At 33.6% G+C, this 18478-nt stretch overlaps 7 protein-coding genes across 7 annotated transcripts; 4 read left to right on the top strand and 3 right to left on the bottom strand.

The window, feature by feature from the left end:
* Nucleotides 1-859: 859 nt before the first annotated feature.
* Nucleotides 860-1418, top strand: Tsp_10893 (conserved hypothetical protein). The gene is made up of 3 exons (XM_003370236.1): nt 860-893; nt 955-1107; nt 1258-1418. Exons 1-3 carry the CDS (start codon nt 860-862, stop codon nt 1416-1418), a joined length of 348 nt encoding a protein of 115 aa, XP_003370284.1.
* A 257-nt stretch (nt 1419-1675) lies between these two features.
* On the bottom strand, nt 1676-3122 carry Tsp_10892 (conserved hypothetical protein). The gene is made up of 5 exons (XM_003370235.1): nt 3046-3122; nt 2839-2978; nt 2597-2642; nt 1863-1922; nt 1676-1733 (listed from the first exon to the last, which is right to left on the bottom strand). Exons 1-5 carry the CDS (start codon nt 3120-3122, stop codon nt 1676-1678), a joined length of 381 nt encoding a protein of 126 aa, XP_003370283.1.
* A 1401-nt stretch (nt 3123-4523) lies between these two features.
* Nucleotides 4524-8011, bottom strand: Tsp_10891 (putative ERCC4 domain protein). The gene is made up of 7 exons (XM_003370234.1): nt 7968-8011; nt 7710-7789; nt 7194-7427; nt 6775-7061; nt 6453-6717; nt 4943-6299; nt 4524-4626 (listed from the first exon to the last, which is right to left on the bottom strand). The coding sequence occupies exons 1-7, from the start codon at nt 8009-8011 to the stop codon at nt 4524-4526; spliced, it is 2370 nt and encodes a 789-aa protein (XP_003370282.1).
* An 853-nt stretch (nt 8012-8864) lies between these two features.
* Nucleotides 8865-9912, top strand: Tsp_10890 (putative ubiquitin--protein ligase). The gene is made up of 6 exons (XM_003370233.1): nt 8865-8931; nt 9154-9197; nt 9255-9356; nt 9411-9555; nt 9683-9823; nt 9872-9912. The coding sequence occupies exons 1-6, from the start codon at nt 8865-8867 to the stop codon at nt 9910-9912; spliced, it is 540 nt and encodes a 179-aa protein (XP_003370281.1).
* A 241-nt stretch (nt 9913-10153) lies between these two features.
* Tsp_10889 (conserved hypothetical protein) lies at nt 10154-12434 on the top strand. The gene is made up of 11 exons (XM_003370232.1): nt 10154-10171; nt 10230-10321; nt 10716-10830; nt 10887-10987; nt 11055-11249; nt 11311-11416; nt 11482-11563; nt 11625-11731; nt 11790-11815; nt 11964-12000; nt 12387-12434. The coding sequence occupies exons 1-11, from the start codon at nt 10154-10156 to the stop codon at nt 12432-12434; spliced, it is 927 nt and encodes a 308-aa protein (XP_003370280.1).
* Nucleotides 12435-12595: 161 nt separating this feature from the next.
* Tsp_10888 (conserved hypothetical protein) lies at nt 12596-16335 on the top strand. The gene is given in 13 exon segments (XM_003370231.1): nt 12596-12710; nt 12775-13060; nt 13513-13871; nt 13885-14022; nt 14102-14205; nt 14270-14373; nt 14443-14611; nt 14672-14732; nt 14800-15016; nt 15095-15210; nt 15304-15394; nt 15571-15880; nt 16000-16335. The coding sequence occupies 13 exon segments, from the start codon at nt 12596-12598 to the stop codon at nt 16333-16335; spliced, it is 2406 nt and encodes an 801-aa protein (XP_003370279.1).
* A 243-nt stretch (nt 16336-16578) lies between these two features.
* Nucleotides 16579-18382, bottom strand: Tsp_10887 (7 transmembrane receptor). Its single transcript, XM_003370230.1, has 9 exons — nt 18272-18382; nt 18171-18211; nt 17968-18095; nt 17848-17914; nt 17383-17524; nt 17149-17320; nt 16899-17098; nt 16722-16844; nt 16579-16659 (listed from the first exon to the last, which is right to left on the bottom strand). The coding sequence occupies exons 1-9, from the start codon at nt 18380-18382 to the stop codon at nt 16579-16581; spliced, it is 1065 nt and encodes a 354-aa protein (XP_003370278.1).
* Nucleotides 18383-18478: the final 96 nt, after the last annotated feature.

The following is an 18478-nucleotide window of genomic DNA, read 5'->3' as shown; positions in this document are numbered from 1 at the left end:
AAATACACCAGCTGAAAATATAATGAACCATTCCTGTACAATAATCATTGGTCAAATACTATTTCGAAATATAGAGAAGAGAAAAATTCACATAATACCATTGCACTTCCCCTAATAGGTATGGCATTTGTTTACCTTAAGCTTATATGGAAATTTGTCGAAAAAATTAGAATAAATACCAAGCGCATGTGCATTAGTTTGTTATAAATTGGTAATTTGTTTTATTTTCATCCTTTAAAATTAATTATTTTGATAAAATACAATATTTAAAGCTCATTTGCATAATCGTAATTTCATTATGATTGAATAAGCGAAAATACAATCAAACAGCGACATGTTTGGTATCAATGAGATGCCCAATGAATGATAGAGATTATGAACAGCATAGAATTTAATGATATGATTGTTTTTTGGAAAGATGAAACGTACAGTCGGTATACAATAGACACTCAAGTATTAATAAATGTTGGCAGCGACAGCTTGAACAATTCCTTCCTACTGGGCGATTAAATGAGATAAATCAGTGGAAAACAAAGTAATGGAAGATTTTATGCACATCTCAACTCGTATTCAAACAACGTTTTTCAATTTATTCGAAATGGACCGAAAATGAAGGAAAATGGAGTTGCGCAAAACAAAGAAATATTGCAGAAGAGTTGGAAATTTCAAGGAATATTTCTCTATAATGCAGATAACGTTTCCCATATCATAATTCAAGCAGCCCGTTTGAAGTGACTTTAAATGAAGATGTTCTCCTACGTATTTAGTTAGGCATTCCGGCATCTTTAGGAATTATAACCTGAGCTGTGTATTCGGATGATGGAACTTCACTATTACCTCTAATCCAGTGGTTCTCAAAATGTGGGTCCTTATTCACCAGTACGTGGGGAGCAGTTTTTGGATGGGTCGCAGAAAATATTACATTATGAAAGTAGTCTTTAGTTTTGTTTGAAGGGTTCTCCTCATCGAAAATTGTTGTTAGAACTGTGATGCAGTTACTGAGGACCCGAGAATTACTATTTCTGTCCGGCTTTTCTCAGATCGCGCATGCTGTCTGTAGCGGCATATTCACTAATGCAGATGGAGGATTAATCGATTTGTCTGAAGGTTCTTCGTTTGAAGTCAGTTTTGATCATCGTAAGACATTAACACCGTTTTGGCTATCAGTTTAAAAGACATATCCAACTCTTTGCACTGCATCATTACAAGTACTACTTCCTTTTACTACTTCCTACTTGTGCAAAATTTGATTTTCAGGAATATATGGAGTTAATAGCGCATTCAGAAATAAGCTACCATTATCTAGCATTTTGCTACTAAAACTAACACGTGTTATTGTGGACGTCGAAGAAGTCATCAGTCACAACAGAAAACAAGGCCACTGTTCGCATCCACCTCATTATGCATTTGACAAATAATCTTATAAATTATAATTAGACGTATTTATGAAAAAATTTAAAGTATTAAACTAATATTTTATATTTCATTCCTTTTGCCTTTTAAAGTATGCATTGCAACCAGGTGGGTCGCGAAAAATTACCGCTTTCGAAGGTGGGTCGCAGCCGAGAAAAGTTTGAGAACCACTGCTCTAATCTATCACCTATTAGCCATATATCGAAGAAAATTTGTAAATGTCAATTTTCATCCAAAAATGTCTTAAATTTGTCAGAAAAAATTAGAGAATTGCTACAGAACTAGTCAAACGTGGTTTGATAGCGTATTGTCTACGTTGCCTGAAAAATGGAAAGATAAAATTTTATTGGTGATGAAAGGAGTAAAATATATCGACTTCCTGGTATGCATAGGAAAGCAGTTTGTTATAATTTCAAGAGATATTTTAAATGTTCTCTGTGGAATAGTACTGAGTAATCAAATAACATTTGTTTGTGAGTTCCGTATGTGGATTACAGTGATCTTCTAATCTGAAATTTTTATTTTTTCGTTGTACACTTTTGAAATGCGTTTCGTAGGGAATTAAGTGATTTGATTACAATTTTCATGATATATGTCATTTTTTTCATTTAAATGTCTAATTTGTTTACCAGCAATTATATCAAATTTCTCACAAAATTATCAATTGCAAATGTTCTGAAAATTAATGTACCTGTATTTTGACAGTATTGTATGCACTTATCAAAAAATTGTTTGGAATTACGCTGCCTGTTGGAATTCTGCAAGCAGCAGAATGATCAGCGCAGCTCAGAACATCGCAAAAACATTATTAGTCATAAATGTATTTGACTAAAAGTTTAGAATTATAAAAGACTGATATTTTATGAAATAGACATCTGCTTGCTATCAGCAGAACCTTCCCTGATCGTGAAGAAAGTGCGAAAATCAGCATTAATTATAACAAAGGTAACAGCAGACATCCAATAGTAAATGTAAGTAAACGTATAATTATTTTCAGTTCATCGTCATACACTGTTAAGCGAATTTGATTGAATTAACCGCTGCTAAAGCATAAAAAGTTTTTGCAATTATCTTAATCACAAAACCTGTATATTTTGAAACTTGAAAAAAAACTGAAACTTCATTCTGAAATAAAAGAAATATCTTAATTCCCAATGCAACTTCTGCAATGATTCTCATATACTGTTTGCAACCAACACATCGACCATTATTCATTTTTTTGTTAAAAACTGAAATCAAACAACATATATTTTGGAAAAAAAGGAATATTATTATTATAAAATTCAGGTTAATCTTTGTAAATAAATGCTATCTTATGCTGAAGAATTCATATTTGAATTCACTCTGAATGGTAAAATACCAGCGATATGAAATGAAATAAAGTTTCATAATAAAGCACGTTAGAATATTATGCAGAGCAAATACCTGAAAGTACGGTACAGATAAGGCGTCCACGTGGCAAAGCAACGGTTTCCAAATGTTGGCCAATGAATAGTATCTGTTGAGCTATTAAGGCATTGCTGATTGCATAAAGCCACCAAGCCCAATTCAGCAGGAGCTCTAACCTGGAAACGTACCATGCTCTGTAGATATAATATTTTGTTAGGAATGCCCTATAATTCACAAAGCTACAAAACGAGATGAGCATCTGCGACAACCGCGTAGTTAAAGTCAATGATTAATATAGTTTTCATTGGCGTTGAGATCATGATGCATGATGTTGAATTCAAAAGTAGAAATCACTCTCTGCATTAATTTAATGAAGAAAACAGGCAGGACTCTCAGGGATATGAAATCATCATGTTTTGCATCCACTAATGAAATTGGAGCATAATGCCATAACAGTTTGAAGTAGAGATGCCAGAACAGCAAAAGTGAAAAAATGTCTGGCAGAATTTACCAGTCAACAATAGGGTCATTTAGTCTGTGCAATAACTTTTCAACATCGTATGCAGATGCTGCTCTCCTGGTTGGTATGGTTATCAAGAAGATATATTGTACTGTGTGAAAGAAAGAAAGACATCTGCACTGTCACAATAACATTCTGTATAATTAATTATAATATAAATGTTAACCAAAGCCCCTGTCAATATAAAAATGGATATAAAATTTCAGGTACATAATAAAAAGAATTCAATAACTGCTTCTTTTTCTAATAAAAACTAAAACTCAGATAATGAAAACTCTGATTTACATTTTTACATACAGTTTATTATTAAATACTGCATTATTCACCTGCATTATAAAATGTCTAAATATAAATGGTCATAATAAAATGCCATAATAAATAGTACAAAGTAGAATTGTAAAATGCCAGTTCAAGAAAGTAAACAAACATGCTGCTACTACTGATTTCAGAAATTTTCAGAAATTCAATTTGCATAAAAGACAAATAATGCAAGCATAGCGTTCGTTATTCAAATCAGTGTAACTGCGTTAATAAAAATGGACGTTCAACGCTCATCGAAACGAAAATAATGAAATGTTTGTTAATGTATCAAAAATGGCAAGTTTTTTTGGAAATATCTAAATCTGGAAATTCTATTTTGAAAACTGAAATAAAAGTAGTAGTAAAATAAAAAATTTTCAAATCAAATAAATGTTTGAAGTGAAGATTTTTTAAAAAAAGTAAGGCAAAGAAACGGAATGCATTCTGATACTTTTTCGGTGGTTATTTAACGCAATCATATAGTAAGTAAAATGAAATATTCTTACTGCTCATCAAATAAGCCAATATACCGTTGCTAAATGAGTGAACTCTAGGCGACGATGATAAACAGATAACACGCTCGCTATCGGATCTATTTAAATCAGGCAAATAAAATCACGACGCTACCTATACGCTCATGCAAATTGTTAACCTTAGGCGAATTTAAATATTATATAAATTAGGTTTTTTAATGAAAAAATATCACACATCAATGAAAATATGATATAAACTATTAATTTAATTAATTAACAACTAAAAACGGAATTTTTAAAATTAATACTTATAACAAAATACATTTGAACATGATTTATTTTTATAACGCATTGAAATCGACATTCAATCGACATGGTGTGAAGAGTTCAAGAAATATCAAAAATTGAGTAAATGTTAAAACATTACCTCAATTCTGGGTCTTTTCCGTCATTGCGCTGTTACAGAGTTGCTGCTGGAAATTTGTCAACGTCTCAACCGAAATCATCACGAAATTGAGATTTCGTAAAATACTATATAAAAAAGAATTAGCAAAACCATTCACAAATAATAATTTTAAAAAATCTCGTTCAGAAAATGACATTGAATTTGCTCTTTCAAATCAAATATGCAATGCAGCCAAATCACATTCATTCATTAAATATTCCTAATCATTTTCTGCAAAAACTCCATAATGACACTTTAAATAGCACGTGAGGAATAAACGTTTAATGAAGGCAACTAACATAATAATAATAATAAATCTACGGCTATAAATCTTTCTTCTTTGCCATAGGTAGTAACTTCATTGTCAGATCTGTGTTTTGCTTAAAATCTTCATTTATAAACATGTACAGATCTTTCGCTGCCAATTGATTACCAACAATTTTTTCCAATTCCTCTTGAGATGACGTAAAAAGCTGCTTCAGGTTAACTGATGCTTTCAAGAAAGTACCAATATTCTTGCTGTCCACGCTTGGAAGGCGTCTCAGGACTTCAACAGTCTGACCTTGCTTCAGCTGTTCTTCGGGAATTTCCTCTTTGCCAAATGCAACGGCCTCATTTGCATTTGGCTCGTTGCGTTTCCATTTGAAATCGATCAACAATTCCGCGGCCGACAAAGCATTCATTGCCCAAATGATGCTCAACTTTGGAAAATTCAGCGTCAAACAAGCCAATCTAGCAGCCAGTTGGTCCCCAATTCGATGCCAGCCTTTCTTACTGTCACCCAGTTGTACTAGCAATATTTGTTTTTTGTAATAATTATTCATTGCTCGACACTGTGCGTACAAACGACCATGTATTAAAGAGCTGATCAAATCATTGATCGATTTCCTTTCAACGCATACATCCGGCGTGATGATGTAATCGCCAACAGTAAGCGTAACTGGAACGAGCCGTACACCTCTGACATGAAGCTGAGTTGGCAATTCACTGCGAAATTCTCGCATGTCAACTACTATGGTTGACGGTACTTTTTGATCTTCAAGTTCATTCAAACGGGTTTGATCCAGAGAAGTGCGTTTCGGAATCAACAGCGACACTTCTTCTTTGAAAAGTTGTTCAAAGCTAGTTCGTTCCCGCTGCAAACCACTCAAATACTTCCGCTCTTCCATTGACTTGTCATACATCATGAAGAAAACCCGCAACTGTTTCTCACGACTGCAAGCTGTAGCATTGTACAATTCCAAATGTCGCACTATCCACATGTCGGCATTGTAAATGACCACATTATCAGGATTCAAGCTCAGCAAAGCTCGAAATATTGTATACTTTTCCTTCGTGTGTAAAATTAATATCATCGGATCCCTTTCACAGCCGAGTACATTTACTAAATCAGTTTCTAATCTGCATGGAATTAATTTTTCTGAATCATTTTCCCACAACTCTTGCAACAATTGCTTCAACTGCGAACCGACAGTCCGACTTCTCACAAGTAAAAATGTCATCGCTGATTTACTTTCACTGTTGCTGTCTTTTACGTATAGATCTTTAATAATCGAAACCAACGCAAGCCATTTATTCGGTGTGTTCAAACCGACTTTTTTCCCTTCTTTCATTAGCTTCTTTGCGGCTTCAGTAAACAACCAACCGCTGTTGTTGTGAAAAAGTTTCTTATCCGAAAACATGGCCGTCAACACAGAAGCAAACGTGCGATTACTTTCAGACTCCAAACAATCAATTAAATGCCTCAGTCGATTAATATCTAATAAAATTGCATAATGCTTAATTACTTCCGACGATTCCACCTAGAAAAAAGTGCTCATTTTCGTACTATCATACTCTTAAATTTTAATTTCTCAAATTAATTAATAAATATAAAATCTCCATTTTGCACCAATAACAAACAAATAGTTACCTTTGAGTAGAAGGCACGCTTTAGAAGACAAAATATCTTGAAGATCTACTCCAAAATGATTTTGAATAGCCGAATCAAACCATGAAGTTGCAGCCATCTCAACAGTCAGTAATTCAGCTGGTATTAAAGTATTGCATTGACGCAATTCTTGCACACATGCTGTGAGTAATTCGTTGAGAAGCCGTTCGGAAACTCTGCAAGCATCGGACATGTTGACTGTCACTTCTTGTAAATCTGGTGCTGCCTTATCCAGCGCATTTATAACCTAGTCAAAATTATTATTGCTCTCTTTAATACAATCAGATCAAAATGGCGTATTTACATTAATGTGAAAACGTGGAAGAAAGCGTACGCGATCCACTTGTAATAACGAAACAGCACGTTGCAATTTACCAATGCCCTGGGCAAAAGCGCTTGGTTGATCGCTGAAAGCTTTGACAAAACATTTCACATTTCTTTGGATAATTTCACGTAGTACAAATGCATCCAAGGCAGATTTAAGCACTGTCTGAGCACGGTACACCAGAATACCTGTTAGCAAATCAACAGGAATACGACCGGCGAGGAGATCATTGATAAGTATATTGGTAGTCACGAATTTCACACCACCTCAAAAAATACATCAATATTATAACAGAAAAGTAATAAATACAAATGACCGATAATATGTGAATTTCAAAAAATACTTGAAAATATTAAACTGTTAACGCTGAAAATAAGTAAAATAAAAAATTGTGAAACCTGCCAAATATGCATTCTGTCGTTCATTTACACTAAAATTACTAGTCAGTCTTGTCGGTTCGGTTGAGCCAAATTCTCGTAATAGCTGACTAAAAAAAGTGTGATCTGCTGCATCAGTGCCAAGAACAATAACCAAAACTGACGGATCCGAATACAATTCAATGTAGCGGACAAAGAGACGTTCCACACACAAACCTTTCGCAGCAATGAGTAAAAAATTTTCAGAAAAAGTCTCTACAAAAATATCATTCTCATATTGCAGATAAGCATACATTTTGAAATCATTTAATATTTCCTTTAAAGATACTGTTCAATAATATAACTCAAGTACAAATAAAACTTTTATTTTTTATTTAAAAAATAATTTCTAAATATATTAATTTAATTATATTAAATTTTTCTTCCAAATTAAAAATATAATAACTTATATTACTACGTGCTATGTGTATGATGTTGGAAAGCAAAATAAACAGCTGAAGTAAAAAACTGCACATTTATTGATGTTCTCAAAAAAACTGTTCATAACTGCTGAATTCCAATTTAACTGTAACAATTTTTTCTTTGATAAAAATAAATTTTTTTTAATATCAGAGTTTCTTAAAAGAAAAAACATTAAATTGTTATATAGATATATAAGAATATGTAAATATGAAATAATTATTTATTTAATTATTATTTTAATAATTTTCAAGGCATACGGCAGTGCAAAAAACGATTTTCAAGATCAATAAAAATTTATCATTACTGTATGTTCCATAAGGTCATGCGATAAACGTTTTCTTAAAGGTATTGTGGGCGATATTGATAGGTAATGCCATTTTAATGCATTTTAAATGTTTTAAAATATTTTTTTACAAATCTCACATGTTATTGCATGCTATATGAGGGTGAAGGGTTCACACCATGTGTTTTTTCACGTTTGTAGTTGTTAATTTTAAACTAAACGAACGAAAGAAGATGCTGAAATTAAAAATATATATTATTTTATGTTATTTTTTTTTGTTTCTGTACTGAATTGTATTCTCTTCATTATGTGATTTTGTTTTGCATTCTTCAGAATATGTTTAACCTTCTGTTATAGAACAGCAAAAAACAGAAAAGCTATTGTTTATTTGTTGGCTTAATTTGAGAATGATTTTTGTTTTATTGTTTTACCTTGAACAAGATTAAAATGATAACAGTTTTGAGCTTTATAAGCTGAGTTGATGTGATAGTTGAAGTTTATGATTTGTCCAATAACTTTCTGTGAAATGTTCAAATATATAATCTCAGTAGTTTGTTGGTTTGTCGAATTGTTTTGAATTATTACTATTTACCATGCTTTTGCACAATTCTCTATTTTTGAAATTGATATTTCAATGTGAGAACAACGTACATTTGATGTAACTAAAACAGTTTTGCACTGCTCTTGAATGTTTATGGAGAATGCGCATGAACTGTTTAAAAATTAAGAAAATTAGCTTCAACGAATTGTAGAATACAATTCACATATGATAGAATCTTAACGATTAAGCTGAAGCTAATCTTTTTATTGGTATAGTTGATTCAGTTGCTAAATGACTGACGCCACTCATCGCGCATTTAACTTAAAATGAGTATCAGTGAATAAATGATGCATCAGATTATTGATGAAATCAATTCTTTTGTAAATTTTTACTGCAGATGATTAAAATGCGACGGGCTAGTTTTGAATGTCATTTAATGAGTCATCGTTTGATTGTAATGGATGACTCAGCGCGTGAGATTGATAATAATGTCTTTTTTCAGCGTATTCAGTGATGGTTTGCTTTGTTTTTAAATTCATCAAGGAGAAAAGTATTAAACACCACATTAAATTAAAGTGTCGATGCGTTATAAGTTTAAAATTTTGCCTAGTAGATTTTATTAAAGCACTTTGAACATGAATTTAAAAGCGAAGCCAAATAAATATGAGCATTAATCGGAATTTTTTTGCTTATAGGCATGTCGGGATTTGGTACTGAATTACCTCGAAGAATTATTAAGGTAAAATGAAATTGATTTTTATTAATTGTAAAGATGATTGAATGTAATTTTTTACAGGAGACGCAGCGCTTGATGCAAGAGCCTGTTCCTGGAATTAGCGCTGTTCCAGATGAGCACAATGCTAGATACTTTCACGTTGTTGTAGCTGGTCCACAATCGGTGATTGTTTTGCTAATTTTGTTTTGTTCTTTTTAATTTTCATACTGTTTGTAGAGCCCATTTGAAGGTGGTATGTTTAAACTAGAATTGTTTTTACCGGAGGAATATCCAATGGCAGCTCCTAAGGTTCGTTTTATGACAAAAATTTATCATCCGAATATTGACAAGTTGGGCCGTATTTGTTTGGATATTTTGAAAGGTTAGTTTGTTTTATATTTTACAGTATTGCTGAACAAATTGTTTGAAACATCACAGATAACCGTTCATGTTGATTAATATTAAAAATTTAATTTTTATGTGAAAAATGTTAAGTGTTACTTGTTTAGACAAATGGTCCCCAGCTTTGCAGATTAGAACTGTTTTGCTGTCTATCCAAGCGTTGTTGTCTTCGCCGAATCCGGACGATCCGTTAGCAACAGATGTAGCAGAGTTGTGGAAAAGCAATGAAAGCGAAGCTATACGAATTGGTAAATGTTGTTTGCTTTTAAGCTTGTTTATATATAGAAAAATTATAGCCCGTGAGTGGACCCGCACCTACGCGATGAACAATACGTGAATTTTCATCCTGGTGTTCAGTTGCAATTGGGATGGTTTGTAGCGACGACTAACCATGGACATTTAACGACGAATCCAACTACCATATAATATATATTTTTTCTTTCATTTAATCATTTTATATTTTTAATATTACATAATAATACTGAGAAATTTTTTCTGGCGGTTTTCATCAGTGCACTGACTTTCTTGAATTTTCTAGTTTTCCCTTGAAGTTATTAATATTAAAAATGTAATTTCGAATGCACTTTTGTTTTCACGTAATTATTTCTTTTTAATTTTTTACACGCGAATTTTGTTTCATATTTTCCTCATGAGAAACACGATTCTACCGATTTTGTAGCAAAAGTGGTGATCATGATTCAAAATGGTGATGATCGAAAATATTTCATGATGATATTGAGATTAAGGTAATGATGTTTATCACACGTTTGTTTTTTTCATTGTTTTCTTTTATAGAAAATCTCATTTGTCAAAATGCTTAAATTGTTGAAGATTTTAAACACGAGGTACTAGTGTAAAATTTTAAACAAGAATTTACTTGTTACCAAGGTGTCATATTTGTATTTAAATATATACATAAGATCTTGTTTTTAGATTATTGCTGAAGAAGAACATCCAATGGTAACAGAGGCTTAATTTACTTGAGTGATGAAAGTGCAAGCTTTTCTGATGTATTTCATATAAACAATTAAAAAAATTGAATGCAAATGCAGTGTGTTGTTTTGCTTATCAGCTGTATGATCCTGTGATGATACTTCAATTATTATTTATTGTATTATTTTGAAAGTTATTTAACATTAGGCAGCTTCCTGATGATGTCATTGCAGTGGACGTTGGTTGCGTTGCTTCTGTATGTGGAAGTATTTGTACTTTCATGTATGCTTCTTCCGTGGATTCGACCGAGCAGGTTGTGACCGTTTAATTGATTTAATGGAATTGTATTTTGAAGTTGAATTGTTAATCTTATTTCAGTTGGCAACGTCTGTTTCGAAGTCGTTTTTTACGTTTTATTCAGACGTATTCATCGTTTTACATTTACTGTTTTGCGTTAATGTTGCTTCTACTGTTTTTGGGTAAGCTATTTACAGAAGCATTAGATTCAGTTTGCACTGTCTTTTAATTAATTATGACCCGTTATAGTTTAAGTTTATTTTTTACTCGTCTACATGAGATGATGATACTTTTAGATGCTTTAAGAGAAGTTAGGAAGTACAGCGATGCGGATTTGGTAAAACAATCAGTAGGTAATGTACAAGGAGAATTCAACACTCACATGCGCCTGTTTCGAGCGCAACGAAATTTGTACATTTCTGGAGCTGCATTGTTTCTTTGGTTGTAAGTTTTATTTTTTTTTTTGTTATTTGTTTCAAATCATTAAAATCGAGCTGACATTTAGTGCCATTCAACGAGTGGCAAGTATGATCAGCAGAGAAGCTATGCTGATTGCCTCCGCTGAAGCTGCAGTACGACAAGCCCGCAATGCATCTGAGGCGGTGATGAAGGTAAATTTCTCACTCGTAAAAACGACAATATGTTTACTTGTTTACTTATTTATTGCAAAATTTAGGCTGAGCAAATTGGTGATTCTCAGCATGATAAAGATGATGTTGTGGCAACTTTGAAGGAGGAAGTGAAAAAGTTGAACAAAGGTATCTTTGCATCTGTAAAAAATGCTTATTTAATTTACAATTATTCTGTTCTTCTTTGTAGAGTTGGACAGAGTTAAGGCAAGCGAAACAGCTATACGAGAACAGGCAGAGGGAGTGAACAAAGAGTACGATCGTCTTATGAAAGAATTTGAAACTTTACAGAATACAGTATACTGTTTTTTATGGTTTACTGAAATAAGATTTTTATTGTTGATTATTTTTTCAGCTTGAAGAATCCGGAAAAAAGGCAAAGTGATATTGTTTTCATTTGGACATTTAATTCGTTTGTGTTGTAGGTGTTTAAATGATATTTCTATATATTGATTTGGTAACTTGCGATAGTGCATCACTAATGTAGAGTGTCAGTGCAGTATTACTTTTCTTGATTTTTAATTTTCAGCTTTCTGAAAAATATAATTTTCCGTAAATCAGTAGTAGTTTATTGCTGTAACTAATTTTGATTTTATTTTGCTATGACGGAAGTGATGAAAAAATTTGTTTATAGAATTATGGAAATAAAAGTTCACTTTATGATGATGTTGAAATATGTACTTGCAAATGTGTAAATAATTTTGGACTTATTCTGTTGAATTTTGTTAATGAAGAGATAATAAATGCCAATTTCAGAAGAAATGAAAATTTTTGACCCGTAAACGTTGTTGAACGCATGTGTTTACATTGGTTATCAGTAGTGCAGAAAGATTGCGATTTGCTTTTATAAATAGCAATAAGCAATTTTGTTTTGGAAAAATATAAAAACTGTAGTAATTTTACATAAAAAGGCTTTTATTGTGAAAAACTATTTAATAATAAATAATAATAGTGTTCGATGCGCACTACAACTTGTAAATCATTAATGCTGTTACGGTAGGTGATGAAAAAAATTTTAAGGTCACTCTGTAAGCATGATTGCTAAACAGTCTTGATTTTGAATATTGTTTTAGCAACGAAATGTTGTATATGTAAGTTTTTATTTGAAGATTTTAAAAAGTGAAGTATTGATTAAGCTGTCCATAAGAACTGGAGTGAATTATGAGGAAAATATTTGGCAAATCTCATCTGAGCAGTTGCATGGACAAAGACATCCGAGGGCAAACAGTGTCCATCGGGGGAATTTCTGTCAGTATAGAAGGCAAAATTGCCGAAGGTATTTGTTTTGTTCAGTAATTTATTTGTTTAAAAAAATTTTTTTATATCTGTTTTTTATTCAGGAGGTTTTTCGTATGTTTATTTAACTCGTTGCAACAGAACCAATACACTGATGGCATTGAAGAGGCAGTTTATCAACGAGCCGAGATTGTTGGAAGCTTGTCGTCGAGAAGCTGAAATTACGCGTACATTGGGAAACCATGCGAATATTGTTCATTTCATTGCAAGCAGTATTCAACCTTTGGGTGACGGCGTTTACGAGTACTTGTTGTTGACTAAATATTATCGCGGTAGTGTTTTGCAATTGATGAATGAACGTCTTGTTGAAAATCGGCATCTCTCTGTCAAGTAAATTGCCTTAAAATGTTTTAATAATTAATTTTTTCTTTCTGTTCTATAAGATCATTTAGATGTAAGCAATTTTTTGCGCTTTCTTGTAAAATTAAATTGCATTTCATTGTTTTCATAATCGAATGTTGCAGAAAATTTGTATTGTTTAATGCGGCAATTGTAGTTTGATTTGTTTTTACAAATTTGAAAATGCTAAGGTATATTCTGTTAATTAGAGAAAAATAGTGCTTGTTTTGTAAATGATGTTGCACGGTTCGTGGATCATTTTTATTGTTACATTTCGTTTATCAAATGCAATCAAATTCAAGTTGATCGACTTTGCCATTTATTTTGTCTGTTTACAGTGGAAAAGAATGTAACGTCTTAAAGTACAGTACATTTAATTGTGAAGTTCAAATGTGACAGTCGTACTTTAATTTTACACTTGGATAAGGTATTGTTGTTTTCAGCGAAATTTTGCACATATTTTCGTCGGCTTGTTGTGCTGTGGCTCGGTTGCACCAGTGTCAGTCGCCAGTGATTCATCGAGATTTGAAAGTGGAAAATTTGCTGTTGGACGACGATGGCAATTGTGCACTGTGCGATTTCGGCAGTGCAACAACGCGCGTTTTATCCCTATCAACTCATCCGTACAATGTAGTCGAAGAGGAGATCACCCGCTTCACGACATTATCTTATCGCTCGCCTGAGATGGTTGACTTGTATTCAAGTCAGCCAATCACCACCAAAGCTGATATATGGGTATTCAGGTTATATATGTCCATATCGGTTGTATTCACTTCACATTTTGCTAATGATGCTGCTTTTGGTTAATAATTTAGGCTTTGGGTGTGATGTTGTACAAGTTGTGCTATTTTTCGTTGCCGTTCAACGAAAGCGCTTTTGCCATACAAAACGCCAGTTTCAGTTTTCCATCCGAACCCGTCTATTCGATCGAAATTCAAGCCCTGATTGGTATGGTATATTTTCATTTTTAAATCCTCAAATGATGAAATAGTAGTTGTTTCTTGTGTATCTCACGTTTTTTATTTTTTGAAGCTTACATGTTGGAACCCGACTGCAATTTGAGACCAGATATTTTTCAAGTGTGCTGGTTGCTCTTTCAGTTGATTGGACGTGAATGCCCGGTCAAAAATTTGAACGTAATTATTTTGATTTCAATTTTACATAATTTAATGGTTAATTTATTAATTTATTGTTAATCAGAATGTCGCTGTACCAGACTTTGCGCACGCTGTGGCCGCATTGAACAAAGGACAGCAAAGACGAGCCGCCGAAGCAACAGCAAACAATGGTGAACCGTTGACGATGTACATATACATATACAAATTTGAAATATTACAATTATTTTGATTGTTTTTAACTTTTTTCCGTTTAAGATTTAATTCTGCTCAAATTTGTGGAACAACAAATTTACACCAGTCGGACGTGTCGACGTCCAGCACTACGGTAACACCCCGTCAGCGACCCAAGCCAGCTCAGATTCCGTCGCCGTCGATTACACTGCTGGTGGAATCGAAGAGTCCTTGGAAAAAAGCCGCGACAAAAGTTCAATTTGTTTTTTTTTGTTTTTGTTTGTCAAGGGGGCTTTTCAAATTTGATTTTCAGGATATCCCAATGAAGAAAAGTGTATTTGTGGAGTGTAATCCGTCGGTTTGTCAGTCGCAAGGTTGGCGATTTTAAATGGTTGGATTAATTTGTGAAATCAAAGAAATTGTTTTTCTTTTTTCTTTCAGAAAAGCACAGCCAAAGCAGTGACGACGATTTGCCAGTGCAGTCTGTTGTTCAATATGCAAATAATAATAACAATAACAATAACAGTACACCTGCCGCCGAACGAAGCAGGGAAAATACTGTACCGCTCAGAAGCGCCGGCGAAAGTGGTCATCGTCGCAACACTAGCGACCCTTTCGTCGGATGTGGAGGCGAATCGAATCATTTGTCCGCTTTTCGGTAAGTTTCTTTCAATTTTTGAATATTATTCGAATTTAATCGATCAATTATTTATTTATTTATACATTTACTTAACAGGCCATATCGATCAGAACGTCAAGTGTGTGATACGCGCAATCCATTCGATATTGACGACGCTTGTTTTGGTCATCGGTTTGACGAGCTTCCTCGACGTCGCCAAGGCTCGCTTAGCAGTAAGATTAATTAATAATATAACATTACAACACTGTATGCGTCGTTTTGTATTCTTATATATATGTAGACATTTCAAATATATATATTTGTAGACATTTCAAATGTGAGAAGTGAAAATTTGACAACGGAAATTGACGACAGTGATCCTTTCAGAGGAGCTCCGATTGAATTTCAATCTTGTAAGTGAATTTAGCAGTAACAAAAAAAACTTACCAATAATAAACATAATACGACTGATAGAATAGATTTGTACTTTTTAAATTAATTATTACTGAATGAAAAATCAATTTACAGAATTTGATCAATTATAGTTTTTTTTAATTTGCATTAATTTGTTTGTCGATAGATGATTACGGTAGACCGTCGTCTAATCGGTGTCAGCGTCGTTTCCATGCAGGCCATTATACGAAACTGGTGGACACCGAAGAAAGTGATACAATATTTTCGAAAAATTTTCCCAAATCTACTAATACGACAACTGAAGAGATTGATTCCGTCGGTTCAGCTTCTGATTTGCAAGAACGAATGCGGAACAACCGTAGCAGCAGTAGCGCCAGCCGTATGACAAACAGTTCGGCAGAACTGGACGATGCTTCACCAACAGCACAATCTGACGACGACCGAGACATTGACGACGAGCACAACTTGCCGTCAGATCCTGAACAAGAGGTAATAAAATTTGCCAGCACAGCTAGCCTAGCTCAGTGATTTTTACACGTTGGCATTTAAAAATATTATCCAATATTTTGAACAAACAGTTCAGCTTCATTTAAAACTTCTGCTATTAGACTTCAGGACAAGTGCCACTTTTGGCCGACGATGATGATGATGGGGAGCTTGCGGAAATGGCTGCAACACAGTTGACCTTTTACAACAGCACGAAACATTTCAGTCCGACGATTTTTAACACTGAAGTTAATGATGTTTTCATGAACGCTCCTTTTGACAAAACTGCATCTTCTACAAGCAGCCCATTCAGGCGACCTCACCGTCCTGACCATGACGTACCTTCAGGACGGCTCTATTCGGCGAATGATGTAAAGCCTGCTGCAATTACAACTAGCAAAGTTGGTTCAGCTTTCGTTAATAGTAGCTTTCAAGGCGATGATGTCTATCGCTTGTAGATTTTTAAATGTTTTTTTTTTCAAATAAATGTAATTTTTTTAAATATGGCTTTATTATAAATTGTCTACGAAAACAAATAAAACTCAACTTCGTAATGATACGATGCTCTTATGATAAACCTGCTTAACCAGTCCAACAAGAATGCGGTGCTATTACATTGATAAAAAAAAGAAAACCTTCATTACATCAATAATAATAATATATTCCAAACTGGGTGCACAAAAATAACCATACGTAGACATTTATGCAGCGTTTTCCTTGCTGTAACTGATCATCTTCTTACAGTATGCTTTAAAAATTCGATCCACGAAATCATGGTCAGACTGAAAAAGACAAAATTACTATAAAAATCGACAAATCTGTATTACATAATTAATAAAGATACTTGAATTAATTCTAGCAATGCTTCTTGAAATTGCTGTCGAGCAATTCCTTGTGACATCCAAAACATATCGCAAACTGCTTGCTGTTTCGCCGATTTCATCCTATCCGAATCTTTCATTTCAAACTAGATAAAAAAAATACGTGAAATTAACAAACGGCAAAAAATCACGTTTATTACGTCAACATTTTCATCTTCCAATGCTTGTATTGCAGATTTCATGTTGCTCACATCAAAAAAGTGACCAACTCCAGGGGAAGAGTCTTCTTGTTTAGAGCGTCCTTCCCGTCGATGATCGCTTTTCATTTTTCCATGTTTCACATATACGACGCCTTCATTTCCTGTCGTTGTTGTTGTTGTTGCTGACATTATGGGTTCACCTGGCATTATTTTACACTTGTGATCATATTTTCCACATTATTGCTCGTACCTCTGCATCTGTGGGATGTTTTGGGTTCTCTAGTCGATTCCTCTTTTCTATGTTTCACCTGAACTGCTGCTTCTGAACGACTTTTCCTCGTTGATTCGACTCGTATTTCACCGTTAATTGCACTGCTCGACGATGATGTTCCACCGGAAGAGGCGGATTCACGACCATACAACTTGAAATAAAAAGTTGAGAGAATTCTATGCCAAAAAAAATAATCACTGTTCAATTGTGCACTTTATCAAACTCATCCTTGCTTCGCGCTCTCATCAGAGCTTCAACTATGGATATCTCTTTCTTCTTCTCAGCTACTACTGGGAAATCCACTTCTTCGGGCTCTTCGGGTAAGCCCAATTCTCTTTTATGTTGCCTTATCAAACTGAAAACAACTAATTTCAATCAGGCGACCATAATATGCACATTGTAACAGCTGTGTCAGTAGGTTATATGAATTGTGGAAAAAAAATTTTTCCCAAATAATGTCTTCACAACAAAATCAACCCAAGTGATACTTTTCAATTGCCCAGACAGTACTCAACGTCCGAAGTACTTAATTTACATTTTACTGTACCTCAGTAAATAAATCAACCTACTTAAACTGCAAATGAAATAAATATTTGCATAATAATGAATTTAATCTACGTGAAACTGGTTTTTCATCTATAGGAATTTGAAATCAATAAAAAAAACAATAATACTCACTTGCCCAAACGTTCATAAACAGCTTTGCGCACAGAACTTTGGTAAAACCACAAGCCACCAATAATACCTTAATGAACTGAAAGTGGCGAAAGAGAAAACATTGCTACAGAACAATTATACCTCCATCAGTTTTATACAGAAGAAACTCATCCTTCTCAACAACTTGTAAGCTGTGATCGATTGCTTCCATTAAATTTCTCCGATGAACACGATTAAGCAACACGATGCAGTAATAAGGCTTGACCGAACTGAAATTTCAAACATAATATGAACAGCAGTTAGCAATGGAAATTAATAAGTAAAAAAGTGAAAAAAGAAATTACCGTCTACATATGAACAATGTTCCTTCTATGTCGGACTTTGTCTGAAAAGTAAAAAAGAAAATATTCAATTTATTTTATCAATTTTTCCTATTTTCACTCACCCATCGTGACACCTTTGGATTATATATGTATAAAACCACGTTTGGCGCCAAGTCTGTTATTTCTTCGATATTTTTGTCAAACATGCGTAAAGTCGACGTGTTAAAATCCATGGTGCCGGTAAAAATTGATTAGTAAAAGTCAAATAACCAAAGTGAACTAAACCGATAAATTACTGTGAAAGTGAGCTGACTATCGTTTAACAATAT

This window comes from Trichinella spiralis, assembly GCF_000181795.1.
Source record: "Trichinella spiralis strain ISS 195 chromosome Unknown Scfld1085, whole genome shotgun sequence".
Classification (NCBI taxonomy): domain Eukaryota; kingdom Metazoa; phylum Nematoda; class Enoplea; order Trichinellida; family Trichinellidae; genus Trichinella; species Trichinella spiralis.
This window is presented reverse-complemented; position numbering and strand designations above follow the sequence as displayed.

Bases quoted from the DNA above. Each gene is read 5' to 3' on its own strand.
- Tsp_10893 (XM_003370236.1), top strand. From the start codon at position 860: ATGTGGGTCCTTATTCACCAGTACGTGGGGAGCA. The intron at 894-954 runs GTTTTTGGATGG...TTTTGTTTGAAG, and splicing joins TCACCAGTACGTGGGGAGCA to GGTTCTCCTCATCGAAAATT. The intron at 1,108-1,257 runs GTTCTTCGTTTG...TTTGATTTTCAG, and splicing joins ATTAATCGATTTGTCTGAAG to GAATATATGGAGTTAATAGC.
- Tsp_10892 (XM_003370235.1), bottom strand. From the start codon at position 3,122: ATGATCTCAACGCCAATGAAAACTATATTAATCATTGACTTTAACTAC. The intron at 2,979-3,045 runs GTAGCTTTGTGA...GTACGTTTCCAG, and splicing joins GCAGATGCTCATCTCGTTTT to GTTAGAGCTCCTGCTGAATT. The intron at 2,643-2,838 runs GTATTTGCTCTG...GTTTGATTTCAG, and splicing joins TATCTGTACCGTACTTTCAG to TTTTTAACAAAAAAATGAAT.
- Tsp_10891 (XM_003370234.1), bottom strand. From the start codon at position 8,011: ATGGCATTACCTATCAATATCGCCCACAATACCTTTAAGAAAAC. The intron at 7,428-7,709 runs GTTTTTTTGAGA...ATATTTTTGTAG, and splicing joins GAATTCAGCAGTTATGAACA to AGACTTTTTCTGAAAATTTT. The intron at 6,718-6,774 runs GTAAATACGCCA...AATTTTGACTAG, and splicing joins TTCCACGTTTTCACATTAAT to GTTATAAATGCGCTGGATAA.
- Tsp_10890 (XM_003370233.1), top strand. From the start codon at position 8,865: ATGCGACGGGCTAGTTTTGAATGTCATTTAATGAGTCATCGTTTGATT. The intron at 8,932-9,153 runs GTGAGATTGATA...TTTTGCTTATAG, and splicing joins TGTAATGGATGACTCAGCGC to GCATGTCGGGATTTGGTACT. The intron at 9,357-9,410 runs GTGATTGTTTTG...TACTGTTTGTAG, and splicing joins TTGTAGCTGGTCCACAATCG to AGCCCATTTGAAGGTGGTAT.
- Tsp_10889 (XM_003370232.1), top strand. The intron at 11,564-11,624 runs GTATCTTTGCAT...TCTTCTTTGTAG, and splicing joins AGTGAAAAAGTTGAACAAAG to AGTTGGACAGAGTTAAGGCA. The intron at 11,816-11,963 runs GTGATATTGTTT...TTTAATTTTCAG, and splicing joins GAATCCGGAAAAAAGGCAAA to CTTTCTGAAAAATATAATTT.
- Tsp_10888 (XM_003370231.1), top strand. From the start codon at position 12,596: ATGAGGAAAATATTTGGCAAATCTCATCTGAGCAGTTGCATGGACAAA. The intron at 14,023-14,101 runs GTATATTTTCAT...TATTTTTTGAAG, and splicing joins TTCAAGCCCTGATTGGTATG to CTTACATGTTGGAACCCGAC. The intron at 15,395-15,570 runs GTGAATTTAGCA...TGATTACGGTAG, and splicing joins ATTGAATTTCAATCTTGTAA to ACCGTCGTCTAATCGGTGTC.
- Tsp_10887 (XM_003370230.1), bottom strand. From the start codon at position 18,382: ATGGATTTTAACACGTCGACTTTACGCATGTTTGACAAAAATATCGAA. The intron at 17,525-17,847 runs GTGAGTATTATT...AGTTGTTTTCAG, and splicing joins GTTTATGAACGTTTGGGCAA to TTTGATAAGGCAACATAAAA. The intron at 16,845-16,898 runs GTAATAAACGTG...TTTTTTATCTAG, and splicing joins TGGAAGATGAAAATGTTGAC to TTTGAAATGAAAGATTCGGA.